Raw genomic sequence first — 25,538 nt, forward strand, 5'->3', positions numbered from 1 at the left:
TAAATAAAACCTAGCGCTAGCACTTTCTGGTAGAAGAGGCAGCAAGAGCACTCGCTCAACAGGCAGCTTCTCAACAGAACCCGCAAGATTCCTAGCGTTTTTGCCTCACAACAGCTACCCTAGCGTTTTTGCATCAATAGTTCAACCCTGGCGGTTTTGTTCAGCAAATTAGCCATCGTCACGACACAGCAGATCAACCTAGCGTTTTGCATTTGCAGAGCAACCGGCAACAACAAAACCTTTTTCAACCCTAGCGTTTTTGGTTTGCAGAATAACCCTAGCGTTTTTGCAGATCATCGCGAGCGACAGAATCAGCCATAGGACCAGCGTTTTTTTTTTTCCTTTAGCACTCGCAAAAGAAGTTCAAAACCTCGCAGATCTCACCTTCCCGCAGCAGTTCCTCGCCGCACGGTGGGATCCATTGAAGTTTACAGACTCAGCCCAGAAAACGCAGATTTCAGCATCTGCGTTTTCAACGCGTCGTCGTCGCATCGTCGCCATCGACATAGAGTCAACATTCAGCAGATACAAGATTTGCAGATGTCAACCCTTAGCGTTTCCAGATTTCAGCCCGTCTCGTCATCGTCCTCATCGCTGGCAAGTCCAAGCATTGTAGAGATTTGTGCAATCATAAGTAGACAGCTCTAGCCATAGAGATGGGGCCCTTGGAGGAGGGTTTTACGTCTCTGGTGTCGTATTCTCTTCTCTCTCTATCTCTCAGTCTTATGCACTTTCACGCACAGTGTCCATTCATTTTGTTTGTGTCCATTGCACTCTCTCATTGAGAACGGAAGGCTCTCCCTTCCATAAGTAAAAGGAACCTTGAGCAAAGTTCGGAGCACTCATCTTGAGTAAAGTTCAACATTCATTCCAGGGCACCTTACAGTACTCTTCTTCTGAACCTCCAGAAGGTGGCCGTCGACCGTTTGAATCTTCCGCGTTTTCTCCCAACCCGAAGTTGTCCGATGGGTTGTTCTGATCCTTGAGGGATTCGTTGACTGAATCCATGTGTGTCGCGGTGGAAAGGATCGAATTCTCCTTGGAAGGAAAGTTGACAAAGCTCTAATACCACTGTAACAGACTTGGACATCCTAAGTCGAAAATCTGGCACGACACACGTGAGAATCACTTAATAAACTTAATCACAATTTAATGAGAGACTACATGGCCCGTCGTAGTTCCGTGCCCAGAGGTATTGGCCCCAAAGTCTGGCGCTCCTTTCGGTATTTGTTTTTATATTAATGCTTGATCAAGTACCAAGTCAGAGGTTCTTCTCTGCTCAATGCTCCCAGCAAAACTAAGGGAAGAGAGCCCCTAAGTACATATTTATAGGCTCTAGGCATTCTCAAAAGCAATTACATGAAAAGCTTTAGTCTCGAAAGCACCTGGCCCAAAAGGTACCGCTTCAAAGCTAGCAACCCAAATCACGGATTTTCGTACAGCATGCCACATTAGCCAGCCAACGCGTTTTGTAGACGCTTGGTGTAGGCGCTAGCTAGTTATTGGTCCCACCTGATTTTGTAGTTTCTAGTATCCCTAGGAGTCCCATCAAACGGGTACCCTATAAGTTAAAACAACTTAAAATCTATTAGCTTCCATGTGGACAGCCACGTCATCATTTTGTGACAATCGCTCCCCCCATAAATAACCTAAAAAGATCCGAGCCATGAGCTTAGAGGACTGATACAGCCAAACGCTCCCCAAACCACACCTTGTGTCACTTACAAATTTCAAGCATACAACTAAACGCCAGACACCTGGTCTACGTCGTTCAAAGGTTTTCCAATGTACAATGAAACGCTTCCCAGACACCCGTCTGCGTCGTTCGAGGTGTTTAAGCATACAACGAAACGCTCCCCAGACACCTCATTTATGTTGTTCGAAGGTTCAAACAATATCAACCATCAATTCTTCTCTTCAGTTTTTCACCCGAAAGTAAATCACCAATCATTGAAACAAGTATTAAAACCAAAGTCAAACAATTCTCAAATTGGCACAAAGACAGGTTTAAAATAGATACCATCCATTTTAAACAAATTTCAAACAGTACTTTCTCAAACAAAGTTCAAAAAGTATCTAAATACAAAGCAATTTGAAATTTCATTTAGGTTTTTGTTCAGACAACCGAACTTTGAAAACAATTGACTTGTCCTTCTTCATCAAGGTAATCGTATGGTTCCGGATTTGGAGTGTCGCGTCATTCTTGTCATGCCAAGGCATGCCCAAGAGAACGTCGCAATCACCCAACTTCGTGATGTGAAAATCTGCTTTTCTATGGTATCCTTGGATGGTTACTAGAAGCACATTGATGAGAGGTACCACCTTCTGAGTTTGATCAATGGCTAACTCAGCTTCGATTTCTCATCCTTGGGAGTCGTAATCCAAGTCTATCTACTTGAGAAAGTCGGGATGGATGAAATTTTCAGTAACTCCTGGGTCAAAGAAGATAAGGGCTTTCAAGCCATTGATTTTGCCATAAGCTTTGCACAATTCGTTTAACCTTTCAAGATTAATGTCATAAATATCAAGTACGACAAAGCAATCACCAAGCTCAACGACATCCTTCAACCAATTAACATCAAACTTAAAATAGTTTCTCGGATAACGACACACATAGATAAGTGTCGTCCAAGCATTGTCTTCTCTTTCAAGGACAAAGAGGATAGGATGCAGTTGCTACGGCAATCTCGAATCCTAGAAGGAACAAAGGTTTGGATTAGGGAGGAGCCGAACGACAAATCAACTAAAGATAAAAATGAGTGAGCTCAAGAAGATGCGCGAAGCCCGCAAGCAAAGTAAATGGGCAGTATATCAAGGTAGTAAAGCCATCATCCAGGAGTTCCGAACCCTAAAAAAGCTCTACCTAACCCTCTTTAGGTTTTGTTTCTTTTTTCTTTTCTTTTTCACCCTGACGATGGACCCTCAGTCCTTAACTGATATGTATCTGATGGCTTCACTTAAAAGCAACGAGTCGTTGTAATGTTTTTGTGATGGTCCCATATCTGACCTCCGTGGACTCTCTCTCTCTCTCTCTCTCTCTCTCTCTCTCTCTCTCTCATACACACACACACAAGCCTCTTTTACAAAAGCAAATAAGCTCAAACAAAAAGCATCAGTCTCTGACCAATGAAAGTGCGGATTGTTATAGTTACCTTGAGTGCGAGAGTGTTGAATCCTTCCATCAATAGTGTAACCTCCTAAGCCACTGGAAGAAGGAAATATCAGAGATATTGCATATGGCACGTACACGCGAGATAGAGAGAGAGAGAGAGAACCTAGCTGCGATCGAGGTAGTAAGGCAGCTGAGAAGCGAGATCGCGAGCAGAGACGACCAGGTAAAACTGTCCATCCCGTCGACGAAACTACGGAGAACGTAGGCCCTGGCTATTTTCAAGCTTTTGACACCGTAAGCGACCCTTCAAATTTTGGAAAGTATATTTTATTTTGGAACTAGTCTTGCTTGGTGGGCCTTTGCCGTACATAATCTAATAGATTTTGGAGCACGGTTGGTGACTTAATTAGCTGACTTAATTAGCTGGTTGTGATTATTGTCGCCTTGGGTTTTGTTTTGGTGACACAAGAAAATGAGTAGAACCAATTGATAAACACCAATAATAGCTCAACTTGGGACTTGCTGAGCATTGGGAAGAAGCAAGTTGTGTCCCATGGTGCTCCATATACGACAAAGAGTTACTAAAGAGAGTAATTGAATCAAGCAAAAGGGTTTCAACTTAACCTAATTTGATAGTTGTTTGCAGATTGCATCATTCAACCTAGTAATATCGACCATTTAGTCTCTAAACCATGGAACCGTCTTTGAAACACTCATCTTATTCTCAATCAAGCATAGTCAATTTTACTTTATTTCAATATTTAGGTTGAATTGCCAAATTGTGAGAAAGTCTATTTGATATATAGATACGATGATCAAAATTGAGCATGCATTGTTGAGGAAAACATGTGGAAAAACTAAACTTAAAGAATCTTTGACAAACTAAAAAGTACAGAAAGCATAAACAGACTAAAAAAAATTGAACTACACTACCAACCTGATAATCGTGTACAAATGTCATCCAATTGTGCAAGCCAGAGGACAATATTTGAGTGAAGCTACAAAAAAGTGATGTGAATAGTTAAACATATCTTCTTGCAATAAAATGTCACAGATCGAAACTGCAAAGTATACAGTGCACGTCATGCAAAGGTGCCATACAAAAGTATGGTGGAGAGTAGGCACTATGGTCTCTCCAAAATTATAAGAAACGAAATCCGTGCCCTGCCCCGTAGCGTTTATGTGTTACGCCAAGCAAACGCATAGTCATGGGGTGTTGGATAAAGATAATGAACCTTGTAGTGTTGTCAAGCTGGAGTCTCACCTGTGCGATTGAAACATCCAGTGTTGTGAATTTATGTCCTCCCTGCCAGACACAAAACACGCATTAAGACAAATACAACAGATGTGACATAATGATTAAGCTTAAAGAGAAGAAGATCTAATTTTATAATCTATGTCGAAGGTTCATTATGTAAAGAGTTATGGGTGCTTTTCGATAGATTTTGCCTTGTTAAAATTGCATTATCTCTCTCTGCTCGCCGTCAACTCTTTCTCCTGCCTTATGTTGTAGCCAATTTCCTATTTGCAGTGTGGGCTTTCCTTGTAGACCAAGCACGGATTCTCCTCAATTATGTGACTCGATGGCCATGCAGTAGCATGATATCATAAGTAGATTTTACCTGCCCTTTTCATCAACTTCGCTCTCATGCTAAACGTGTAATTGCAAGGAGTGCGACAATTGACATGTGAAATCGGAAAGAGATGATAATGGATATCGGAGTAGAAATGCTATAGGTGTGTTTCACCACTGCAACGAGAGCGCCTTTTTAATGCAGGCATGTTCAACAAAAAAGCAATGATAGGCTAATATTAAATGCAGCATGAGTTTTTTTTACAAGAGGCTCTTGCCATTGATTTGGGTCTAGGGTGGTGGCCTAGATCATGCCAAGTGGCCAATTCTCGGCTCAAGAAACCACAGAAGCACATTAGCACGTAAACAAGCCTTTGCGGCAGTGCCAAATTCTGAGGAGATTATTGTAGCATGAAAGTGCATGCACATAAAGTGCTCTTGCAGTCTCGATCGATCCCCTCTTTTTACATTCATCTGCATTAGCAACCCATGAACGTTTGCGGTCTTCTCCATCCACATCTATTTAATTATAGTTTTATTATAGCATGGCAAGTAGCAACAAAACCAACTCTTTCATCTGCCTCTGCCTCTTTCATCCATGCTTCTCGGTCTATATATGTCAACACCCTCCCTCTGCAAAGATCTGATTTCCCTCTCTATAATTTTGGACATTATTTCGATGTTTCCATTTGCCTCCTCAAGCTTGGCTCCAGTAGTTCAAATATCAGGCTCAGTAGGAAGCATTTCTCGGGCCCTATTTGTTAAAACTTTCTTAGCTTGGTCGTAAGATTCCAATCGAGCAAGAGCTAGCCAAAGCAACACGTGCATGAGGGGGCGGCACTCAGTGCATGAGCGAGTAACACTCTTCCATCATCCTCATTCTCTAGTTCAACAAGAGCTTTCCAAACCTTACAGATGTAGCACGCAAATAACACGGTTGTTCCTGCGTTCAGTTGCATTTGGAACGGGGCTAGCTGACCGCTTGTTTGCGCACATGACCTCCTAAACTGAGCATTCATTGCTGCCACCGCCCAACTGACAAACTGCGTGCAAAGTCGAAGGTAAATGACACCTCGGCTAGTCGCAGCTTTTGCAAGCTCTTCGTGCAACCATCTTCATTCCCTTTACTTACATCACCATCCTCGAGCTTAACCGCATGCATCCAAAGCTTGACAGAATTGGGGATCGCTTTAACTCCCTTGGTCGAAACGTCGGCCTGCGCTTTAACATCCAAAGCTTATAAGCGGCAAGCCTCCGGCCAAACATCTTCATTTCTGGGGCATTCTTTACATCCTGTCTCAATGAAATTTCTTTCAGCCTGCAAAACCGAGTCAGAAAGCTTGTCAAGTTTTAAAGAAAGTTGTCCTGATTTTCGGGTCCAGTGTTGACACGTGTTCCTTTTCTTGCTTAGCTTTCTCAAGCGACTGTCGAGGACAGGTATATAGCTCTCAAACCTCTTCTTCTTATTGCGAAGAGAATAGTCTCCAATTTCGGGAATGCTATCCCATTCTTCTGCACTCATGGGTGGACAACTTTCTCTTTAAATTTGCAAATTGCTCCGTAATTTTTAAGTTGAAGCTTTGTATTTCTCGGTCTCTTTCTTCAAGCGCTCTTCTCTACGGTCCTTCCTTCTCAAGTCCATCCTCTTGTCAATACCCCCAAAATCTCATCTGCTTCTTTGTCATCCTCATCATATTCAGAAGTGGCAAACAAACCCACATCATTCCCCTCAAACTCATCAAATTTTTGGTTTTCATCATAACCCTTATCCTCTGCCTCCTCGTCATCTTCTTCATCACCTACAGAATCCTTACCGCACCTACGATCGACGCCACGTCAAGACGCAATGGCACTCCCAATCATAGTGACCGATCTATCAGGTAGATCACGGGTAGCACAAGCAAGCCCAATATCAGATCGAATAGTGAAACATGTTGCACCTCGCCCAAGACCGATAACATAATGTTGTGGGGAAGTTTTGTGTTGAGGGAATCAAGCTTTGAACGTGGAAGTACAGGAGCTGGCATGCCTCTGACAACGGGAAGAAGAAGAGAAATATTCATCTCGGGGAGGATACATAGCCTGCAAGTGTGTCAAAATCTTCACAAAGACATTTGGTGCCAACAAAGAGCTTCTGCACGTTGATGAGAATCCCTTCTCTCTCTCGATCTTGCACCACATACTGGGGGTTTGTACGCTTGAAGAGTTTCCCTCAGGTAAATATATATACTCAGGGTTTTGCCTGCAACCTTCCCGACTTTTGGAGCATATAACATGCCAACCAAATTATTGCACATCCGGTGAAGACAGCCCAGTCTTTCTTATCACTATAGCGAATATTGCAGTTTCTTCCCTAGATTTATTAGCGGATTAAGCCGTGCCATGGACCCAAAATCAATGATGCTTACAAGATATTCTGGCCCTGCACATCTGCGGTGCCTTTTCAGTTTCAAGCTGTTGATGCTTTTTGTGCTTAAAAAATAACGAAGCCCTCAGACACATGACTGTTTGTGGGCTCAAAGAGCCAAACAAGCAAAGACGACGGGTTGCAGTGAAGGGAGCACAGAGTGAGGAGGTTGAAAGGAGCAAGAGCAAGTGACCTGCTACCGAGGAAAGCTCTCGTGGTTATTTGGCATTGCTTGCAAATTAGAAGAAGACAAGCAGCGAGGAGAAAAAATATGCTTTCGCTGCTTTATTTGCTTGCGTTGTTGTTCGTTACGCTTTTTTTAAATTATTTGTTGATGCCAGGTGGCCGTTTATGAGCTCAAGGAGCCAAAAAGGGACCCTCGGCTCACCAAGTAAAAATTACCAAAGTACCCCTCTAATTTGTGGAAATTCCCAAAATACCCCTCAAATTTCAAAAATTCCAACATATCCTTAATCTATTTTGGTTGGATTGTTCAAGATTTTCTAATCTTTATTCCTTTTTGACAATTGAGATTCGTTTTTGCGTGCTTAGCATGTAATTTGTCAAAAACTACCTTGCAAAAAGAGGCAATTATGTCTAAAAATAATGAAGCAATTCATCGCCAAAGCCTACATAACCAACTCAAATTCTAGTTTTAGCATCTTGTATGATAGACAATCAATCTTCTTATGAAAAGCTGCAAAGTTTTTTATTTTTGGAGAAATTTACTCTCACAACCAAGGGTATTTTGGGAAATTTGGGAAATTTGAGAGACATTTTGGGAATTTATGAAAAAACTATTGAGGTTATTTTGAGAATTTTCGCAAATTAGAGGGGTATTCTGGTAATTTTTCATTTTATATTTCTCCTCTTTAGAGTCGGGTTGCACCATGGGTTAGTGGGGGCAAGAGGGGTGAAGCATTGCAGAGGATCGCACCCATAGTTGTTGATGAAAATAGTTGGAGTTTCTATTTTCAAGGAGATCATGAGCGATATTTGATTGGAGCTGGCAAGCCTACTTTTAAGGAGAGTTTTTCACTACCTAAAAGATAGCTTATTCCCCTCTTTTTTCAAAATGCTAGTGGGGTTTGTGAACGTCTTCTACATTTGTGGATGAAAACATGGATATGCATTTATTTAAACACTAACCCTATCAACCCACGGTGTGCACAACTCTTAATCTATAGTCTCTCTTCTTCTTCTTCTTCTTCTTCTTCTCTCTCTCCTCCCTCTCTCTCTCTCTCTCATCGGAGTGAAAGACAATGCTAACGTCTGTCTCCAGCCGCTTTGTTTATTTAGTTTCTAAGTGTGTCCCTTCTTCAAAAGCTCAATGCTCATTTTGTTGGTCTTATCAAAAAACCTTTAGAGAACAAAGAATTAAGAAGTGCATTCATAGGAGTTCAATCCAAAGACGTGAAGTATTGAATCATTGAAAAAAAAAATCAATATTTCAATTTATGAAAAGATCCTTTCATTTAAAGACTTGATCAAGGTCCATTTCATTAAATTGTTTCATTATTTCCTATGCTTATTAAATTTACTTTTTTATGAAAAACATAAAAAAATAAAATTTGTCGATGGGTCTCTTTTTTTTACTTTTTTATGGAAAACATTAAAAAAAAAATTGTTTTAGTTTGTCAATGGGTCTCTTTATTTTACTATTTTTATTTTACTTTTGTTTCATTTATTTTGTTAAAAGGACAATGTGCACCTTTCACCCTAATCTTTAAGTGGGGTTTTTTTATAACATATAATGCATTTGTGATTATGTATGTATAATGGAAAATACCCTTTTATATTAAAACAAAATAAAAATGACATGTGATTGCAAGCACTCATTCAAATTTACTCCCCATCACTCTCATTCCCCCTTAACTCGAGCATGCCTTCGTGACTCCTCACCTTCATTCCATTCTTCTCCCATATACAAAATCTACTCCTTCATATTCTTAATCAACTTGGTATCCTCTTTTGATCTTTCATTTTGTCCTTTTTGAAATATGAGACCGCAAGTGGATTTTTTCTCTCTGCAATATATTTTTGTCTAGTTTCTCTTGTCCTATAAAGCTTTTCACAAAATCTAAAGCCTTATATGTATCACCCAATCCAAAACGATTTCAAATTTGCTAAACAACTTCTCTGGTTTTACACTGCTAGGGGTGAAATCCATCAAATCCTTAGTTGATTGAATATCTCATTTTTCCTCTTCAACTTCAGAGAAGGCTTCATTGAGAAAATACTCTTTGGTGTGGAGTGTTCAAGAGGTTCACCATATCTTCGTCAAAGTCCATTCCTAATGATCTCCAATATCATCTTGTGCCTGATTCTCTGACAACCACTACAAGAGGTTGTGTGCTCTTGTGACGCTGCTAGCGATGGAAATACACTGGGTTTTTATAACCCCCGGCGTCGCTAATAGCGTCGCTACGAGAGCGTCGCTATAACCATCGCTATAGGTGTCACTATGAGTGTCGCTATGAGCGTCGCTATATAGCGACGCGTATAGCGACACATATAACGACGGTTTATAGCGACATTTACATAGAAGACAATAGCGACGCTCATAGCGACGCTACAGAGCCATAAATAGCGACGGTTATAGCGACGCCCGAGAGAATTTTTTTTTGGTGACAGGGCATTGAATGCCCTGCCACCCATCAACCATATTGTACTTGATTCACTTTTTTTTAAAAGTGCAAGGGTAGATAATAGACCCAAAATAGTCACCCACAAGACGCATTGTTTGCAAAATTGACAAGCGTAAAATTGACAATTGTACACATCATAGGCAAAATGAATTGATTTGGCAAATGTAATAATGACAATTGTACAACATCATAGGCATAAAGAATTGATTGGCAAAAGGAACTGCGGTGACAAATGTAATAATATACATGGTTCAAAAAGACGTATAAATCCGTCTCATGATACATAAGCTATGAGAAACCCTAAACTAATGCTCTAAACTGACGTCGTCTAGTCAGACGTCTCATCGCGTCCAAGCGGCGTATCTGTCGGATTCTGCAAAAAAAGACAATAAGACAGCTTTCAGTAAGTATAAACATATAACGACATTTATAAAACAATACAAAAAATAGAAAAGAGTAAACCCTAATACTAACCATGCCGCCGCGAGAACTGAGAATGTCTATCAGGGCGTTTAAGCCCTTCCTGCCTGCGTACTCGCGCTCGTACGGTGTGGGATCACGTCCTGTCATCGACCACTGTCAAAACATACAAAGATTTCATTATGTTAGAATTAAAAAACTCATAAACCCTAAACTATCGAACATAAAGAGCAATGCGAAAACACTTACAAAATCGGCCTCAAATGATGCCCATCCACCGCTCCCCAAGTGGTGCGAGCTCCCTGCCTCTACTCGCGCTCTGGCTGCATCCTTTTGTTGCTTCCACTTGTCGGGATTCTCGCGCGTTGCTTTCTTTGCATTCTTCCAATCTTCTTTGGCCAGCCAATCTGGCCTATTCCACCCATTCTTGATTGCTTTTTGCACTTCGGAACGCTTGTGTTTGCAGTATTCGCGCATTCGAATCTTCATCAGGTCTTCATTGAAGCGCTGATCCCGTGTTGGAACGGGAAACTCATCATGAAGTATGCTGATGACTCTGTTTTTTAAATCACTTGGTACTTCACTCCATTTGTTTAGTATGTAGTGTCTAAACAGCTGAGAGCAAAGACCACGCATGCGCGAGATCACCTTCTTGCCGTCATCATCCATGATGATGCCGCCGCTGAAGTCGACGGAGTAAGGCAAGCCCTCTGGCCGGTGACGCTTGAACCTGGGTTTCCTGGCAGGGGTCTCTAGCAGCGTGTCGATGGGGGTACCGACGTCAGGTGTTTCCACCGGCGTCTGGGCCCCGAAGCGAGGAGTGTCGAGTGGGGTGGCTCCTGGCGGAGTAGGTAGAGGTGTGTAGCTGCTAGGAACAGTCAGCCGCGCAAAACCTGGCGTCGATGGCGATGTTGTGGCTGGTGTGGGGGCGGGCAAAGAAGGGGAGGGTAAAGAACCTCGTCGAACACGAGGCGGTGTGGAGGCATCGGCGGCGGAATCCCCACAACAACCGCCACCGCCACCACTAGAGCGCCGGTGTCTAGACGAGTGTGAAGATCGTCTCGTCGACGCCGAAGCTTCGGAGCGCGCCGAATGCTCCGAAAGAGAGGAGATGCGCGGATGGAGTAGGAACGCGCGATGATGCGCCAGAGCGATGACGCTCCACGTACCACTGTCTCAGCTGCGGTGACAAAGAAGAAAGAAAACTCCTCATCATCCATACCTGCATTAAACACACGAATATTTAAACTTAATATTGAATGAATAGAGTAGACAATGACGCAAAGACCATTAAATACAATGACGTAATGACGCATAAAAATACAATGACGCAATGAATTGAGTGATAGAAGAGGCAAGTCGAAAACTTAGAATTTTCAATCAAAAGATGTGAGCGCGAGTAGAAAAGAGCGTTGTACACCATGGAAGGTACTTAGAGAGCCAGAGCTTTTACAACACGGAGCAAAATTGTTCAAATACAATATTTGTGGCTTTAAGAGATCTCTCTCTCATCCTCGCATAACTCAGCATAACTTCCTATATCTATATAGAGCTCTCCGTTTAAATACATATTCTCTGTTTCATTTTGTAGCTCCTCTGCATGCACCCCATATAGAGTAGTAGCATCTTGATGCTCGTCTGGCACCACCGCAGCGGCTTCTGATTGAGCATCTTCTCTGATCTCCTCCATTGATGCCGTTGTGATTGGCACATGGTAGCCTTCATACGTCCTTGCACTACGAGGGGCTACCTCTATGACGTACCACCAGTTTGATGTAGACTTTGTAGGATGAAATATTACCTGCCAGAGCCACATAACTTACATGAGAGCTTTCAAGCACATAACTTGTAAAAGGGGGATGTTAACTATTTACATACTTACTTGTTCACAATGCTCTGGTAGTACGAAAGTGTCTCTTAGGTCAGTCCATTTCTTAGTAGAATCCACCTCAAGAAAACCAGACTCTCCTCTACGCACAGTAGCGTTGCGACCCTCCATGATTATTTTGAACCATTGCACGTCGAACAAGTCGATAAAAAATCCTCTGTAATCGATCCTCAAAATCTCTTGCAGCGTGCCGAAGTAAGTGAGTTCCGCCACCACACGATCTGCATCAGAGGAACGTCGTCGACTAGACTGTTCAAATTTTGCCATGATTCCACAATCTTGAGTAAAACGCTTTTTGTCAATCCGTTCCACCCTAAAATGTCGACCTTTACACCATGCTGCTGTGTATGACTTATACTACAACGAACAAAGATTATGAGTGGCCGTTCAAACGTTTAGAAATAAAGTCACTAGCATGTCGTACATTGCAAACTTACCTTGGTCGCGCAACCCCGAGAGTACTCCCACTCTTCCTCAGTCACTTCGTCACCGCATTGTTGTGCGCTTTTCAATTGGTTGTGCAACCATCTTAAGCTCATGAAGGTTGGTAGGCTCTCCAGACCCGTCGGATAGTGCATCGGTGGTCGTCTTCCCCGTCTCCACTCGATTCGTGCCCTTTGTCGCTCTTGCTTTGCATCCTCATATTGTGAATCCACTTTTTGCATCACTGGATTGTGAAGCATGCAAAATCGGTTGATTTTAGCCTCTAGATCTTTCGTCATCTTCTTCTCAACACCGAGATTGCACATGACAATCCCAGATATGCGCTCATCATCTATGGTTCGCCATAGCGTGTCCCGGGCTTTATCAAATCCGTCTAGCCACTCTCCAATGTACACTAGGGACTCTGATACCAACCAACCTTCTGTCATGCTACCCTTCGGACGTGCCTTTTGACGCACATATCCCTTAAGCGTTTTCATGAAACGTTCTAAGAAGAACATCCATCTGGAATGAACTGTGCCAGCTATTTCCACCTCATCAACTATGTGAACAAGAAGATGCACCTAAATGGTTAGCATGGTAGTAGGAAAATGTTTCTCAAACATGCACACAAGCTCCGCAGCATTTAGTTTGGCGAATGGTATGGAGTCTACCTTGATCTCCTTTTGTGAGATCCATTGCACCAGCTTTGCAAGTTTGTAGATTGTGTTACGGATGTCGAGAGACAAACATCCCTCAATGGCAACCGGTAAAATAAACTGTAAAGTATGTGCAGCAATGATATTAAAGTCCACATTTTATGCAATGATATTAAAGTCCACTATGAACATACCTGACACATTTTATGCCAATCGTGTGACTTCAAACCGGTAAGCTTTCCGTCTTTAGTAAAACACGTTCGGAGCGAGTGCATTACGCCAGTGGGGGTCCGCAAAGATCGAATGGTCTCTTTTACTTTGCGTTCTTGGGCTCCTGTGAAAATCCATGGTGCTTTAGGGAGTTTTATCGATCCATCAGACGCTGTTTGCGGCCAATATTGCTCCATACGATCCACATTTCTAAGGTCAACTCTGGCTCCCAAAGTATCTTTCTTGCCGGTCAGATGGTCCAATAGTAGATTACCCACATTCTTGAATATGTGCATTGGATCGAGCAAGTGGTTGATCATGTGAGTCGGGGCCAATATGGTAACTCGTACCATAGAGATAGTCTCTTCATCCCTGGAGGCAATCCGTCATCGCACATCTCCTTCTGCTCTAACCATGCTTGTGCAGACATCCTTGGTGGCTCTCTTCCCAAAAAGCCGTCGCATAACACATGATTCTCTGGAAGATACGCTTGATGACCTTCGTAGATTTGCTTCTTCAGTGAGGGCGCCCTACGTGCATTCAGTCTAGGTCCACATGTGACACATGCTCTGTATCCGCTTGTTTGAAGCCCTGCATGTATACACATGATAATAGATCAACTATGGGAAAAAACAAGATTTACAGTGTCTGAGTGAGGAGTGTCAATAGATCACCTGAGCATTCTGTTAGCCCGGGATAGTCATGCATGGTCCACATTAGAATGCCTCTGATCAAAGCATTCCGTCGTCCTGTGTGTCGGCTCATATCCACCACCTCTATGCCAATCCACAATTGTTGTAGCTCTTCCAATAGTGGATGAAGATACACATCCATATTCTCCACTTTATATCGCCCTGGCACAATCAAGCTTAGCCATAGGTGCCCCTTCTTCGTAGTCAACCACGGGGAATGTTGTAGTTGACGATGACAACGGGGGGAATGTTGTAGTTGACGATGACAACGGGCCATACACTGTAAGATGTTGATCTTTGACCAAATGGATTTACGCCATCCATAGCCAGGCCTAAGCGCAAATTTCGAGCTTCCCTGGCAAAATCCGACCATGTTCCATCTATATGTTTCCAGGCTGCGCAATCTGCAGGAATTCGTAGCACACCATCCGAAGATTTATTCTCCTCATGCCATGATGCTAGGGCGGCCATGGACTTACATTCGAAGAAATGCTTGATGCGAGGAAGCAGAGGAAAATGTTGCAAAACCTTTTGTGGAATGTTTGTCCCTTGGAGATCTACTCGATATCTTTCGGAATCACATTTCGGACACTTCTCCATGTCTATGTATTCCCCTCTGAAAAGAATGCAGTCATTAGGACAAGCGTGGATAGAATTGTAATCCATCCCCAAGTTTCGTAAAATCTTTCTTGCTTCATCTCGGGAATCTGGCATCACATTGTCAGCTGGTAGTATGTGCTCTTTAAGCAATCTACACAACATAAAAATACGATACAGTCGTGTAAAAATCTATCAGATCATTGTACATTTAGAGTTTTATTAAAGTAAACTAATTGTAATAGATCACCTGAAACCTGCATGTTGAGAAAACCAGGAGTGCTTTCAATCTAGACATACGTGCTCCATTATACAATGGCGTATCGGCTTCACTTTTCATATCATCATAGATAAGCCTTTCTGAATCCATGATCGTCTCGATCATTTCATCAATCTCGGGCTCAAACATTGCCTCATTGGGATGTGCTCTGCATGATCATCCCCCGAGTTGTCAGAGGCTACATCTTGTGGCCTCACATATGCTGCTTGACCAAAGCGCCTGCGAACACGTCTATTGGGTTGCAAGATTGCTGCTTGTTGGCCAGCGTCAGAGTCCGACGAGTTATAATTGGCAACAACTCGATCTATAATAGATGGATCGAACTCGCCAAATTCACGAACGTGCTGCAAAGAAACACGTCTTGTCCGTCGCACAGCATGCTTGCATTGATTACAAGGACATAAGACCCTCGTTGAGAGATAGGTGTTTCGGTTGGACGGTCCCACATCCTCGTCACTACTCATAATGAGGATAAAAATCTTATAACCTGGACAACAAATTTAATATTCTATTGACATTCTTCGTCTTATCTCTCTCTCTCTCTCTCTCTCTCTCATCTCCTCTCTCTCCTCTCTCTCTCTCTTTACCTCACATTCTCTAGTCATGTCCAATCCCCGCACACCTCGGTCCAGAGGTGCACGGAGATCAGAACCATCGGGTTATAATCTCGTCTTTATTGGTCAATACCTATATTTGTGGGTACAAGAAATCTGCAGACCCACGTCTACATGATACTGCATGTAGTGGACAAAACCCCTTTGACTCTTCTCTAGCTGTAGCACTTCACAGCATCTTAACATCTTTTCATAGTAGATCTTTTCACTGTTTGTCTAACTCTAAACCCTAACCGTAAGTAATTCTTGCGTGGACTCGATCTAACATAAATAAGCGTAAATCTAAATAAACGTAAATCTAACTAAAAATAAACCTTAATCTAATTTAACGTAAGTCTACATCTAACCTAATCTTTAACGTCTTTGGATAGTTTCCTACGACGTTAAAACTCTCTTCTTCTTGTGTGTGTGTGTGTGTGTGTGTGGTAAACCTAAATAAACCTAAGTCTAATCTAATATAACATAAATCTAAATCTAACGTAAATTGTTATATTAAAAACAAAGAACTAAACTAACAGGGATTATAAGAACTTAAATTGATTTAACACATAATTTTTCACATAACTCGGCAAGAGTTGGCATTCTCATCACTAAAGATATGAGAGTTAACTTCCGGCGATAACGCTGCCTCATCTCCATCCACATCTGACGACAGCAATTGGCCCTTTAGACCGTTCTTGCTCTTGTTACTAACTTTGAAGTTGCTGTTGAATGACTAGAGGTTGTCTAGATGGTCATTGTGTCGGGGATGTAGTGACTCTTGCGGCCCTGAAGATCCACCTTCTTCCCTATCTTCTGAAGACATTTCACCAGTACTTTTGGATCGACAGAGCCCACCATGAGTGAAGGCAGCAATACCCTATATTCCATTGAGGGCTTTCTTCACCCGCTTCATGCAAGCATCGCAGTCTATGGAGACCTAAATCTAATCTAATATAATGTAAATCTAAATCTAGCGTAAATAAACGTAAATCTAATTAAAAATAACCTAAATCTAATCTAATTTAACTTAAATAAACCTAAATCTAATTTAACGTAAGTCTACATCTAACCTAATCTTTAACGTCTTTTAGGATAGTTTCCTACGACGTTATAACTCTCTTCTTCTTGTGTGTGTGCGTGTGTGTGGATGTGTGTGCCAATAAAAGAGATAAATGGTATAACCTTTCTATCACCCATGCCAAGTATGATAGATTGGTTATGCCATTTCCCTCTTGAATAATAGGTTTTGAGTTCAACTCTTCGTCGGCTAGATCTTTAGGTCTTTTAATTTTAATTAGTTTCCTACGACGTTAAATTAGTTTCTCTCTCTTTCTCTTTCAATGTGTGTGCGTTTTTTTGGATCGTATGCATGTTTTCTCTCTCTTTTCCTCTCTCAATGTGTGCGTTTTTTGTTTATGCATGTTCTCTCTCTCTTTTCCTCTCTCTCAATGCGTGCGTTTTTTGTTTATGCATGCTCTCTCTCTCTTTCCTCTCTCAATGTGTGTGTGCATTCTTTGTTTATGTATGTGTGTGTGCGTTTTTGTTTATGTTTTGTACTCTCTCTCTCTCTCTCTCTCTCTCTCTCAAAAACACTATTGTGTGTGTATGTGTGTGTGTGTGAGAGAGAGAGAGGGAGAGAGAAAGAGGGGAAGGGAACATGAGAGTGAGGAGAGGGAAGGAGCATACCTGGCTCTCCTTCCTCTCCTCGTGTGTGTGTGTTGTGTGTGTGTGTTTGTGTGTGTGTGTGTGTGGAGAAGAAAAAGGTGAGGAGAAGAGAGAGAGAGAGGAGGGAGAGAGCATTACCTGTTCCTTGCTTGATGGCGCCGAAAAACTCAGATCTGAAATCTGAGTTTTTGAACGCGCTCTGTAATTTTTTTAGCCCAGTCGGCGTCGCTATGAGCGTCTCAAATTTCTTTGAAATTTGCGACGCTCATAACGACGCCGGGAATTTTTTTTTTTGAGCGTCGCTAATATTAATCGGGGCGGAGGCCCCCGAGATTTTTTTTTTGCCGGAATATTCCTTTTCGCCAAATATTATGGCCGGACGGCGGCCAGAAAGTGGTCGGAAAACAACCGGTCGTTGGCCAGTTGGCGTGGCCTGTGGTCGAAAGTCAAAGGCCGGTGGCTGGTGGCCGAATTCAAAAGCGAACTTGTCTTCTCAAGGGTGGCCACACATGGGCGGATTGAGGGTCCGATTTGGACTTATTCGCACAAGGGCGGCTACACATGGCTGTCTCTCATAAGAGAGGACAGCCCTTTTGGGCTATAAAAGAGGCCATTTCTACACACATTTCATAGTGTGAAGTTGATGCAACAAGGTGAGTGTGAGGTGGTGAGAGTGAAGCAAGGCGGGAGCTCTATCAAGGGTTTAATCCCTTTGTAAACAACTTCTTCTTTTGAAGTGCTAAAGCAATTGAGTGGCTGCTTTCCCATGGACGTAGCCCACATTGGGTGAACCACGTATATCGTGTGTACTCTCTCTCTCTCCCTCTACTCTATAATCTCTTGTGTGTGAAATCTATCCCTCTCCATTAAGTAATCTACTAAAAAATCTATTTAGCTACGTCTTATTTCCTAACACAGCAAGCACGTGGAAGCAAGCATAGGGTGTCAACCTACACTCGACCGACTCCTAACTAATTCCTACGGAGGTCTTTACCCAATGTCTAAGTCATAGCCTTCAAGAGTGCATAAGAGGAAACTTACTACAACACTTTCTAGAGCGGAACACCCATCAAACAATCTCGAAACCCCACAGAACTTGAAGGAGGCCCTACTAACACCAATAGGTCGCTCTCCCTAAGGTCTATGAACCAAAACCCCAACCCAAAACACCTGGTGCAAAATCACGTAGGATGTCTGGCCGAAATTTTGAGGTCTTCGTTTTCGAAATCTAAAGTGCCTAATGTGTAGCTCTACTCAATGAACGCGTGGATATGTTGCAATGCAAAATCGGACAACGTATGCTCACCAAATCACTAGATGAAGCTCATAGAAGGAGCTCGCAAAACTGGACCATACGCGCGCAATGTAGGTATCGGCGCGTAGCTCTCGTTGGGGGCAACATGTTGCACTTCTCCGCACTCGATTCCGACCACCGGTGCACACGTAGCATCAAGATGAAGCTCACGCTCTCTCTCTCGTACACAGTACGCTCACTCACACACTTAAAACTTTTTTTTAAAATGACAAAAGGTGTTTCATTAAGGTCAAAAACTGGTATAAATACCTTACAATTCTCAAACCCTAAAGTTCCAAATCAACCATTTACTCAATCTAACTATCAAAACTGGGATACAATCAGGAAACTTCTGTAAGCCTCAATATTTACAAGGTGAAATGTCGAGTTTTCTCAATAAATGAATAATTACAAAAAATGATAATCTTTTGAGAAGTCAGTTTTCGTAGGGTGTGTCCACGGTGTGTCCACCTTCTAACACTCCCCCCCTCCTTGCTCATGTCGTCCCCGACATGGCTGTTGAGCTGCTTCTTCAATGTTGGACGGATTCGCCGTGACGGACGTCAGCACAGTGAGAACTCACCTAACAAGATTTTTCAGCTAAGGACGAAGCTCGAGCCGCAGACGCGTGGAAGCAAGCATAAGGTGTCAACCTACACTCGACTGACTCCTAACTAATTCCTACAGAGGTCTCTACCCGATGTGTAAGTCACAGCCTTCAAGAGTGCATAAGAGGAAACTTCCTACAATACTTTCTAGAGCCGAACACCCATCAAACAATCGAAACACCACAGAACTTGAAGGAGACCATACTAACACCAATAGGTCGCTCTCCCTAAGGTCTATAACCAAAACCCCAACCCAAAACACCTGGTGCAAAATCACGTAGGATGTCTGGCCGAAATTTGCAGGTCTTCGTTTCTGAAATCTAAAGTGCCTAATGTGTAGCTCTACTCAATGTGAACGCGTGGATATGCTGCAATGCAAAATCGTACAACGTATGCTCACCAAATCACGAGATGAAGCTCGTAGAAGGAGCTCGCAAAACCAAACCGTACGCGCGCAATGTAGGTATCGGCGCGTAGCTCTCGTCAGGGGCAACACGCTGCACTTCTCCGCACTCAATTCGAACCACCGGTGCACACGTAGTGTCAAGATGAAGCTCACACTCTCTCTCGTACACAGTACGCTCACTCACACACTTAAAACTTTTTTTTAAATGACAAAAGGTCTTTCATTAAGGTCAAAAACTGGTATAAATACCTTACAATTCTCAAACCCTAAAGTTCCAAATCAACCATTTACTCAATCTAGCTATCAAAACTGGGATACAATCTGGAAACTTCTGTAAGCATCAATATTTACAAGGTGAAATGTCGAGTTTTCTCAATAAATGAATAATTACAAAAAATAATAATCTGTTGAGAAGTCAGTTTCCGTAGCATGTGTCTAGCTTCTAACACTCCCCTCCTCCTTGCTCATGTCGTCCCCGACATGGCTGTTCAGCTGCTTCTTCAATGTTGGATGGATTCGCTGTGACGGACGTCAGCATAGCGAGAACTCACCTAACAAGATTTGTCAGCTAAGGACGAAGCTCGACCCGCAGGCGCGTGGAAGCAAGCATAAGGTGTCAACCTACACTAGACCGACTCCTAACTAATTCCTACAGAGGTTTCTACCCAATGTCTAAGTCACAGCCTTCAAGAGTGCATAAGAGGAAACTTCCTACAACACTTTCTAGAGCCGAACACCCATCAAACAATCTCGAAACACCACAGAACTTGAAGGAGACCCTACTAACACCAATAGGTCGCTCTCCCTAAGGTCTTTGAACCAAAACCCCAACCCAAAACACCTGGTGCAAAATCACATAGGATGTCTGGCCGAAATTTGTAGGTCTTCGTTTTCGAAATCTAAAGTGCCTAATGTGAAGCTCTACTCAATGTGAACGCGTGCATATGCTGCAATGCAAAATCGGACAACGTATGCTGACCAAATCACCAGATGAAGCTCGTAGAAGAAACTCGCAAAACCGGACCGTATGCGCACAATGTAAATGTCGGCGCGTAGCTCTTGTCGGGGGCGACATGCTGCACTTCTTCGCACTCGATTCCGACCACCGGTGCACACGTAGTGTCAAGATGAAGCTCACACTCTCTCTCATACACAGTACGCTCACTCACACACTTAAAACTTTTTTTTAAATGACAAAAGGTCTTTCATTAAGGTCAAAAACTGGTATAAATACCTTACAATTCTCAAACCCTAAAGTTCCAAATCAACCATCTACTCAATCTAACTATCAAAACAGGGATACAATCTGAAAACTTCTGTAAGCCCCAATATTTACAAGGTGAAATGTCGAGTTTTTTCAATAAAAAAATAATTACAAAAAATGATAATCTGCCGCGAAGTCAGTTTTCGTAGGGTGTGTCCAGGGTGTGTTCAGCTTCTAACACTCCCTCCCACCTTGCTCATGTCATCCCCGACATGGCTGTTGAGCTGCTTCTTCAATGTTGGACGGATACACCGAGACGGACATCAGCACATCGAGAACTCACCTAACAAGATTTGTCAGCTAAGGACGAAGCTCGACCCGCAGGCGCGTGGAAGCAAGCATAAGGTGTCAACCTACACTCGACCGACTCCTAACTAATTCCTACAGAGGTCTCTACCCAATGTCTAAGTCACAGCCTTCAAGAGTGCATAAGAGGAAACTTCCTACAACACTTTCTAGAGCCGAACACCCATCAAACAATCTCGAAACACCACAGAACTTGAAGGAGACCCTACTAACACCAATAGGTCGCTCTCCCTAAGGTCTATGAACCAAAACCCCAACCCAAAACACCTGGTGCAAAATCACATAGGATGTCTGGCCAAAATTTGTAGGTCTTCGTTTCCGAAATCTAAAGTGCCTAATGTGTAGCTCTACTCAATGTGAACGCGTGGATATGCTGCAATGCAAAATCGGACAATGTATGCTCACCAAATCACTAGATGAAGCTCGTAGAAGGAGCTCCCAAAACTGGACCATACGCGCGCAATGTAGGTATCGGCGCGTAGCTCTCGTTGGAGGCAACATGTTACACTTCTCCGCACTCGATTCCGACCACCAGTGCACACGTAGCGTCAAGATGAAGCTCACGCTCTCTCTCGTACACAGTACGCTCACTCACAGACTTAAAACTTTTTTTTAAATGACAAAAGGTCTTTCATTAAGGTCAAAAACTGGTATAAATACCTTACAATTCTCAAACCCTAAAGTTCCAAATCAACCATCTACTCAATCTAACTATCAAAACAGGGATACAATCTAAAAACTTCTGTAAGCCCCAATATTTACAAGGTGAAATGTCGAGTTTTTTCAATAAAAAAATAATTACAAAAAATGATAATCTGCCGCGAAGTCAGTTTTCGTAGGGTGTGTTTAGCTTCTAACACTCCCCCCCTCCTTGCTCATGTCGTCCCCGACATGGCTGTTCAGCTGCTTTTTCAATGTTGGACGGATACACCGCGACGGACGTCAGCACAGCGAGAACTCACCTAACAAGATTTATCAGCTAAGGATGAAGCTCTACCGGCAGGCGCATGGAAGCAAGCATAAGGTGTCAACCTACACTCGACCGACTCCTAACTAATTCCTACAGAGGTCTCTACCCAATGTCTAAGTCACAGCCTTCAAGAGTGCATAAGAGGAAACTTCCTACAACACTTTCTAGAGCCGAACACCCATCAAACGATCTCGAAACATCACAGAACTTGAAGGAGACCCTACTAACACCAATAGGTCGCTCTCCCTAAGGTCTATGAGCCAAAACCCCAACCCAAAACACCTGGTGCAAAATCATATAGGATGTCTGTCCGAAATTTGAAGGTCTTCATTTCCAAAATCTAAAGTGCCTAATGTGTAGCTCTACTCAATGTGAACGCGTGGATATGCTGCAATGCAAAATCGGACAACGTATGCTCACCAAATCACCAGATGAAGCTCGTAGAAGGAGCTCGCAAAATCGGACCATACGCACGCAATGTAGGTATCTGCGCATAGCTCTCGTCAGGGGCAACACGCTACACTTCTCTGCACTCGATTCCGACCACCGGTGCACATGTAGCGTCAAGATGAAGCTCACACTCTCTCTCGTACACAGTACGCTCACTCACAGACTTAAAACTTTTTTTTAAATGACAAAAGGTCTTTCATTAAGGTCAAAAACTGGTATAAATACCTTACAATTCTCAAACCCTAAAGTTCCAAATCAACCATCTACTCAATCTAACTATCAAAACTGGAATACAATCTGGAAACTTCTGTAAGCCCTAATATTTACAAGGTGAAATGTCAAGTTTTCTCAATAAATGAATAATTACAAAAATTGATAATCTGTCGAAAAGTCAATTTCCGTAGGGTGTGTCCAGCTTCTAACACTCCCCCTCCTTGCTCATGTCGTCCCTGATGTGGCTATTGAGCTGCTTCTTCATCTTATGATTTCGCGCATCTTGAGCAGCGACTCATATCTTGCATGTAAATCTAGCAGTGTTGGGCCGAATATATCAGTGTTTATGGTGAAGAAGCCGGTGTAGAACGCTTCTTCAAAGGCCTGGAGGTGATAGGATGGCAGAAACATTATCCTTTGATACAATGCATGTATCACCTCCTTGGAAGGCTGACCAGACAGATCATATGCACATCTGTAAGTATCTTGAAAGAAGAAGATACTATCTGTCACCTGGCCCACTTTGAACGTCTCAAAAACTGCCAAAAGGAGGATTTTGCAGATCTTCCTCATCATTATGCAAGAAAGGTCAGGCGAGCCAGTGAACAATTTGATGGCACCCGTTAGGGTTTTTACCATGTATTGAACACTTATTCTCTCGCCTGCCTTCAAGTCTTGCAGCTTCGGATAGTTCATCCAAGTGGGTTGGCTTCTTTGTAGTATCTCCTAGGCCTTCCACGTCTGTATCCTTGGTAGACTGCAGAAGCTTAGATTATCTCTGATGAGTTTGGGTGCCTCTACCAGATGGATTAGGTACTGTGGGTACTTAGTCAGCCATGCTTTTCTCCACCTGGGCTGGGAGTCGACTATTAACATGGCCCCTTCATGCTGGGAGATATCTGTTGTGTAGAGTGGCACTGTTGGCTCTTCTCTAATCCTCTTGTTGATAGTGGCGGCTTCATATTTTAGCAAAGGATATGGGAGAGAGGGTTGTAGCCATTCGTGCCAGAGGTTGATGGCATCGATCTTCTGAATGGTAATGGATTTAAAAACCCTCTGATCCCATTCCAAGGCTTCCTTGGCCGTTTCTCTTATTTTTGCCTCTATGGCCTTGCGCAGCTTCTCTTCCTCTTCTTGCATCAGATCTTGTGGCTCTTGAGAGGGTCCTACTAGGATTTCCTCTTGCATGGGTGTGTCCACAGGATCTGCCACGTTCTCTAGGTCTATGCCTTCCATGGTTGTCGGCCCTGTGCCTACTTGCTCTTCTGCTTGCTGTCCTCTCAGCTCTTCTATCTGCTTTAGGAGCATCTGTTTCTCCGCTTTGGCTTCTTCTCCCATGTTCACGAGGAGGTCATTCAATTCGGCGTTTACCTTTTCCACCTCCTCGAGCTTTCTCTTGATAATTTATAGCTCATCTTGCATTGCTTTTTTCTCTTCTTCTATGCGTGTTTGCATAACCACGGACCCTTCCGCCATCATTAACCTTTGTTTTTTCTCTAAAGTTAACTCTTTCTGAAGCTCTTTCATCTGTTCTTCATAGATCTGGCTTTCTGTAGTGGTGTGAGTCGAGCTAGTAACTCTGACTCTGGCAGGAGATGCCCGTAGCCGCTGGATGGTTTGATCTTTAATTATAAGCTGGTCCTTGAGCTCAAGGACCTCATCCTGGCTAGCCTCCTGGTCTATTTCTGCCTTTTCCTTGGCATTTCTCATGGCCTCTACTTCCTTGGACTCCTCAGCAAGTTGTAGGGTTATGTTATCCCTTTCCCTCTCTGCATCTGTCAATGACTTGCTGAGTTGTTTATACTCCTCTTCGGCTCCTTGCAGTCTTTGGGCTGCTGCCTGATTTTTTCTTTCCATTTCTTGGCATCTTTGCAATGCCCTTGCCAGACTGGCTTGCAACTCTGCTTCTCTCTCTATCTGCCTTTGGCTTTGCTTTTGTAAAGTGTCAACTTTCAGCTTTATCTACACTTCATTGGCTTTGAGAGTTGCCTTTTCACTTTTTGAGGCCATTGGCTGGGCTCTTATCTCGGTTAGCTTTGTCATCACCACATCCCAATCATTGGTGGGCGGGTGCAGGTCCACTGTATCAGTGGCCATCTCCTTTAGCTCTACTAACCGTATGCTGTGCATTTGCTCTTTGTTCCCCGTTCTTGCCAAGCTGAATGCGACTGTGGCAGCCTCTTCTTTTGTGTATCCGGCCGCTAGCAAGTCTAGAAATGTGTTGTATGACTCATTTGGCTCTGGTTTCCCACTTTTAGGCTTAGTCTTTTCCTTTGGTTCCTGCTCCTGGCTTTGCTCTTGCTTGGCCTCTTCTTGTTCTTCTGGTTTGTCTTGCTCCTCTTTGTCTTCTTGTGGGGGGCTACGAGGAAGTGGTGAAGGCAGTGGGCTGGACTCAGGGCTGGCCGGTGGAGTTATCGGCTTTTTCTTGAAATATCTGTCCGCCTTGGTCTTCCTTTCTCTCTCTTGGCCCTCCTGCTCTTCTAGAAGTTTTTGTCGGACTTGCTCCACTTCCTCTTCTGTAAAGGGCACATGTGGGATATTCTCTGTTGTGGCATCAAGAATCTCAAAATTCTTAATGTAATCATCAAATCTGTCTTTGTGCACCCTTTGGGATGATCCCAACATTGCTTCTAGAGACGACTTCCATAGCTCGTCTAAATCTCCTTTGAGGGCTCTTTCTGCCCTGAAGCTTTCCATCAGCCGCTCTAGTCGTGCAGCTTTCTATGATTTCATTTCTTTTGCTAGCACTTGGGCAGATTCTTTCTTTCCTTTCTTCTGCTCTAGTTGCTCCTCTTGCACGGTTTCTAACCGGCGTTTCAAACGGGTTGCCACCCTTGGTGCTTTTGGTTACTCATCT

General features: G+C 43.1%; 1 protein-coding gene and 1 pseudogene across 1 annotated transcript; both read right to left on the reverse strand.

Annotated features, from left to right (window-relative positions):
• Positions 1-5,040: 5,040 nt before the first annotated feature.
• LOC147447332 (protein STABILIZED1 pseudogene) lies at positions 5,041-6,928 on the reverse strand (annotated as a pseudogene).
• Positions 6,929-7,079: 151 nt separating this feature from the next.
• LOC147447333 (uncharacterized) lies at positions 7,080-24,019 on the reverse strand. Its single transcript, XM_086523605.1, has 4 exons — positions 23,911-24,019; positions 10,410-11,236; positions 10,215-10,316; positions 7,080-7,157 (listed from the first exon to the last, which is right to left on the reverse strand). The coding sequence occupies exons 1-4, from the start codon at positions 24,017-24,019 to the stop codon at positions 7,080-7,082; spliced, it is 1,116 nt and encodes a 371-aa protein (XP_086379731.1).
• Positions 24,020-25,538: the final 1,519 nt, after the last annotated feature.

This window comes from Adiantum capillus-veneris, chromosome 11 (assembly GCF_014529385.1).
Source record: "Adiantum capillus-veneris isolate H3 chromosome 11, ASM1452938v2, whole genome shotgun sequence".
In the NCBI taxonomy this organism is placed as follows: domain Eukaryota; kingdom Viridiplantae; phylum Streptophyta; class Polypodiopsida; order Polypodiales; family Pteridaceae; genus Adiantum; species Adiantum capillus-veneris.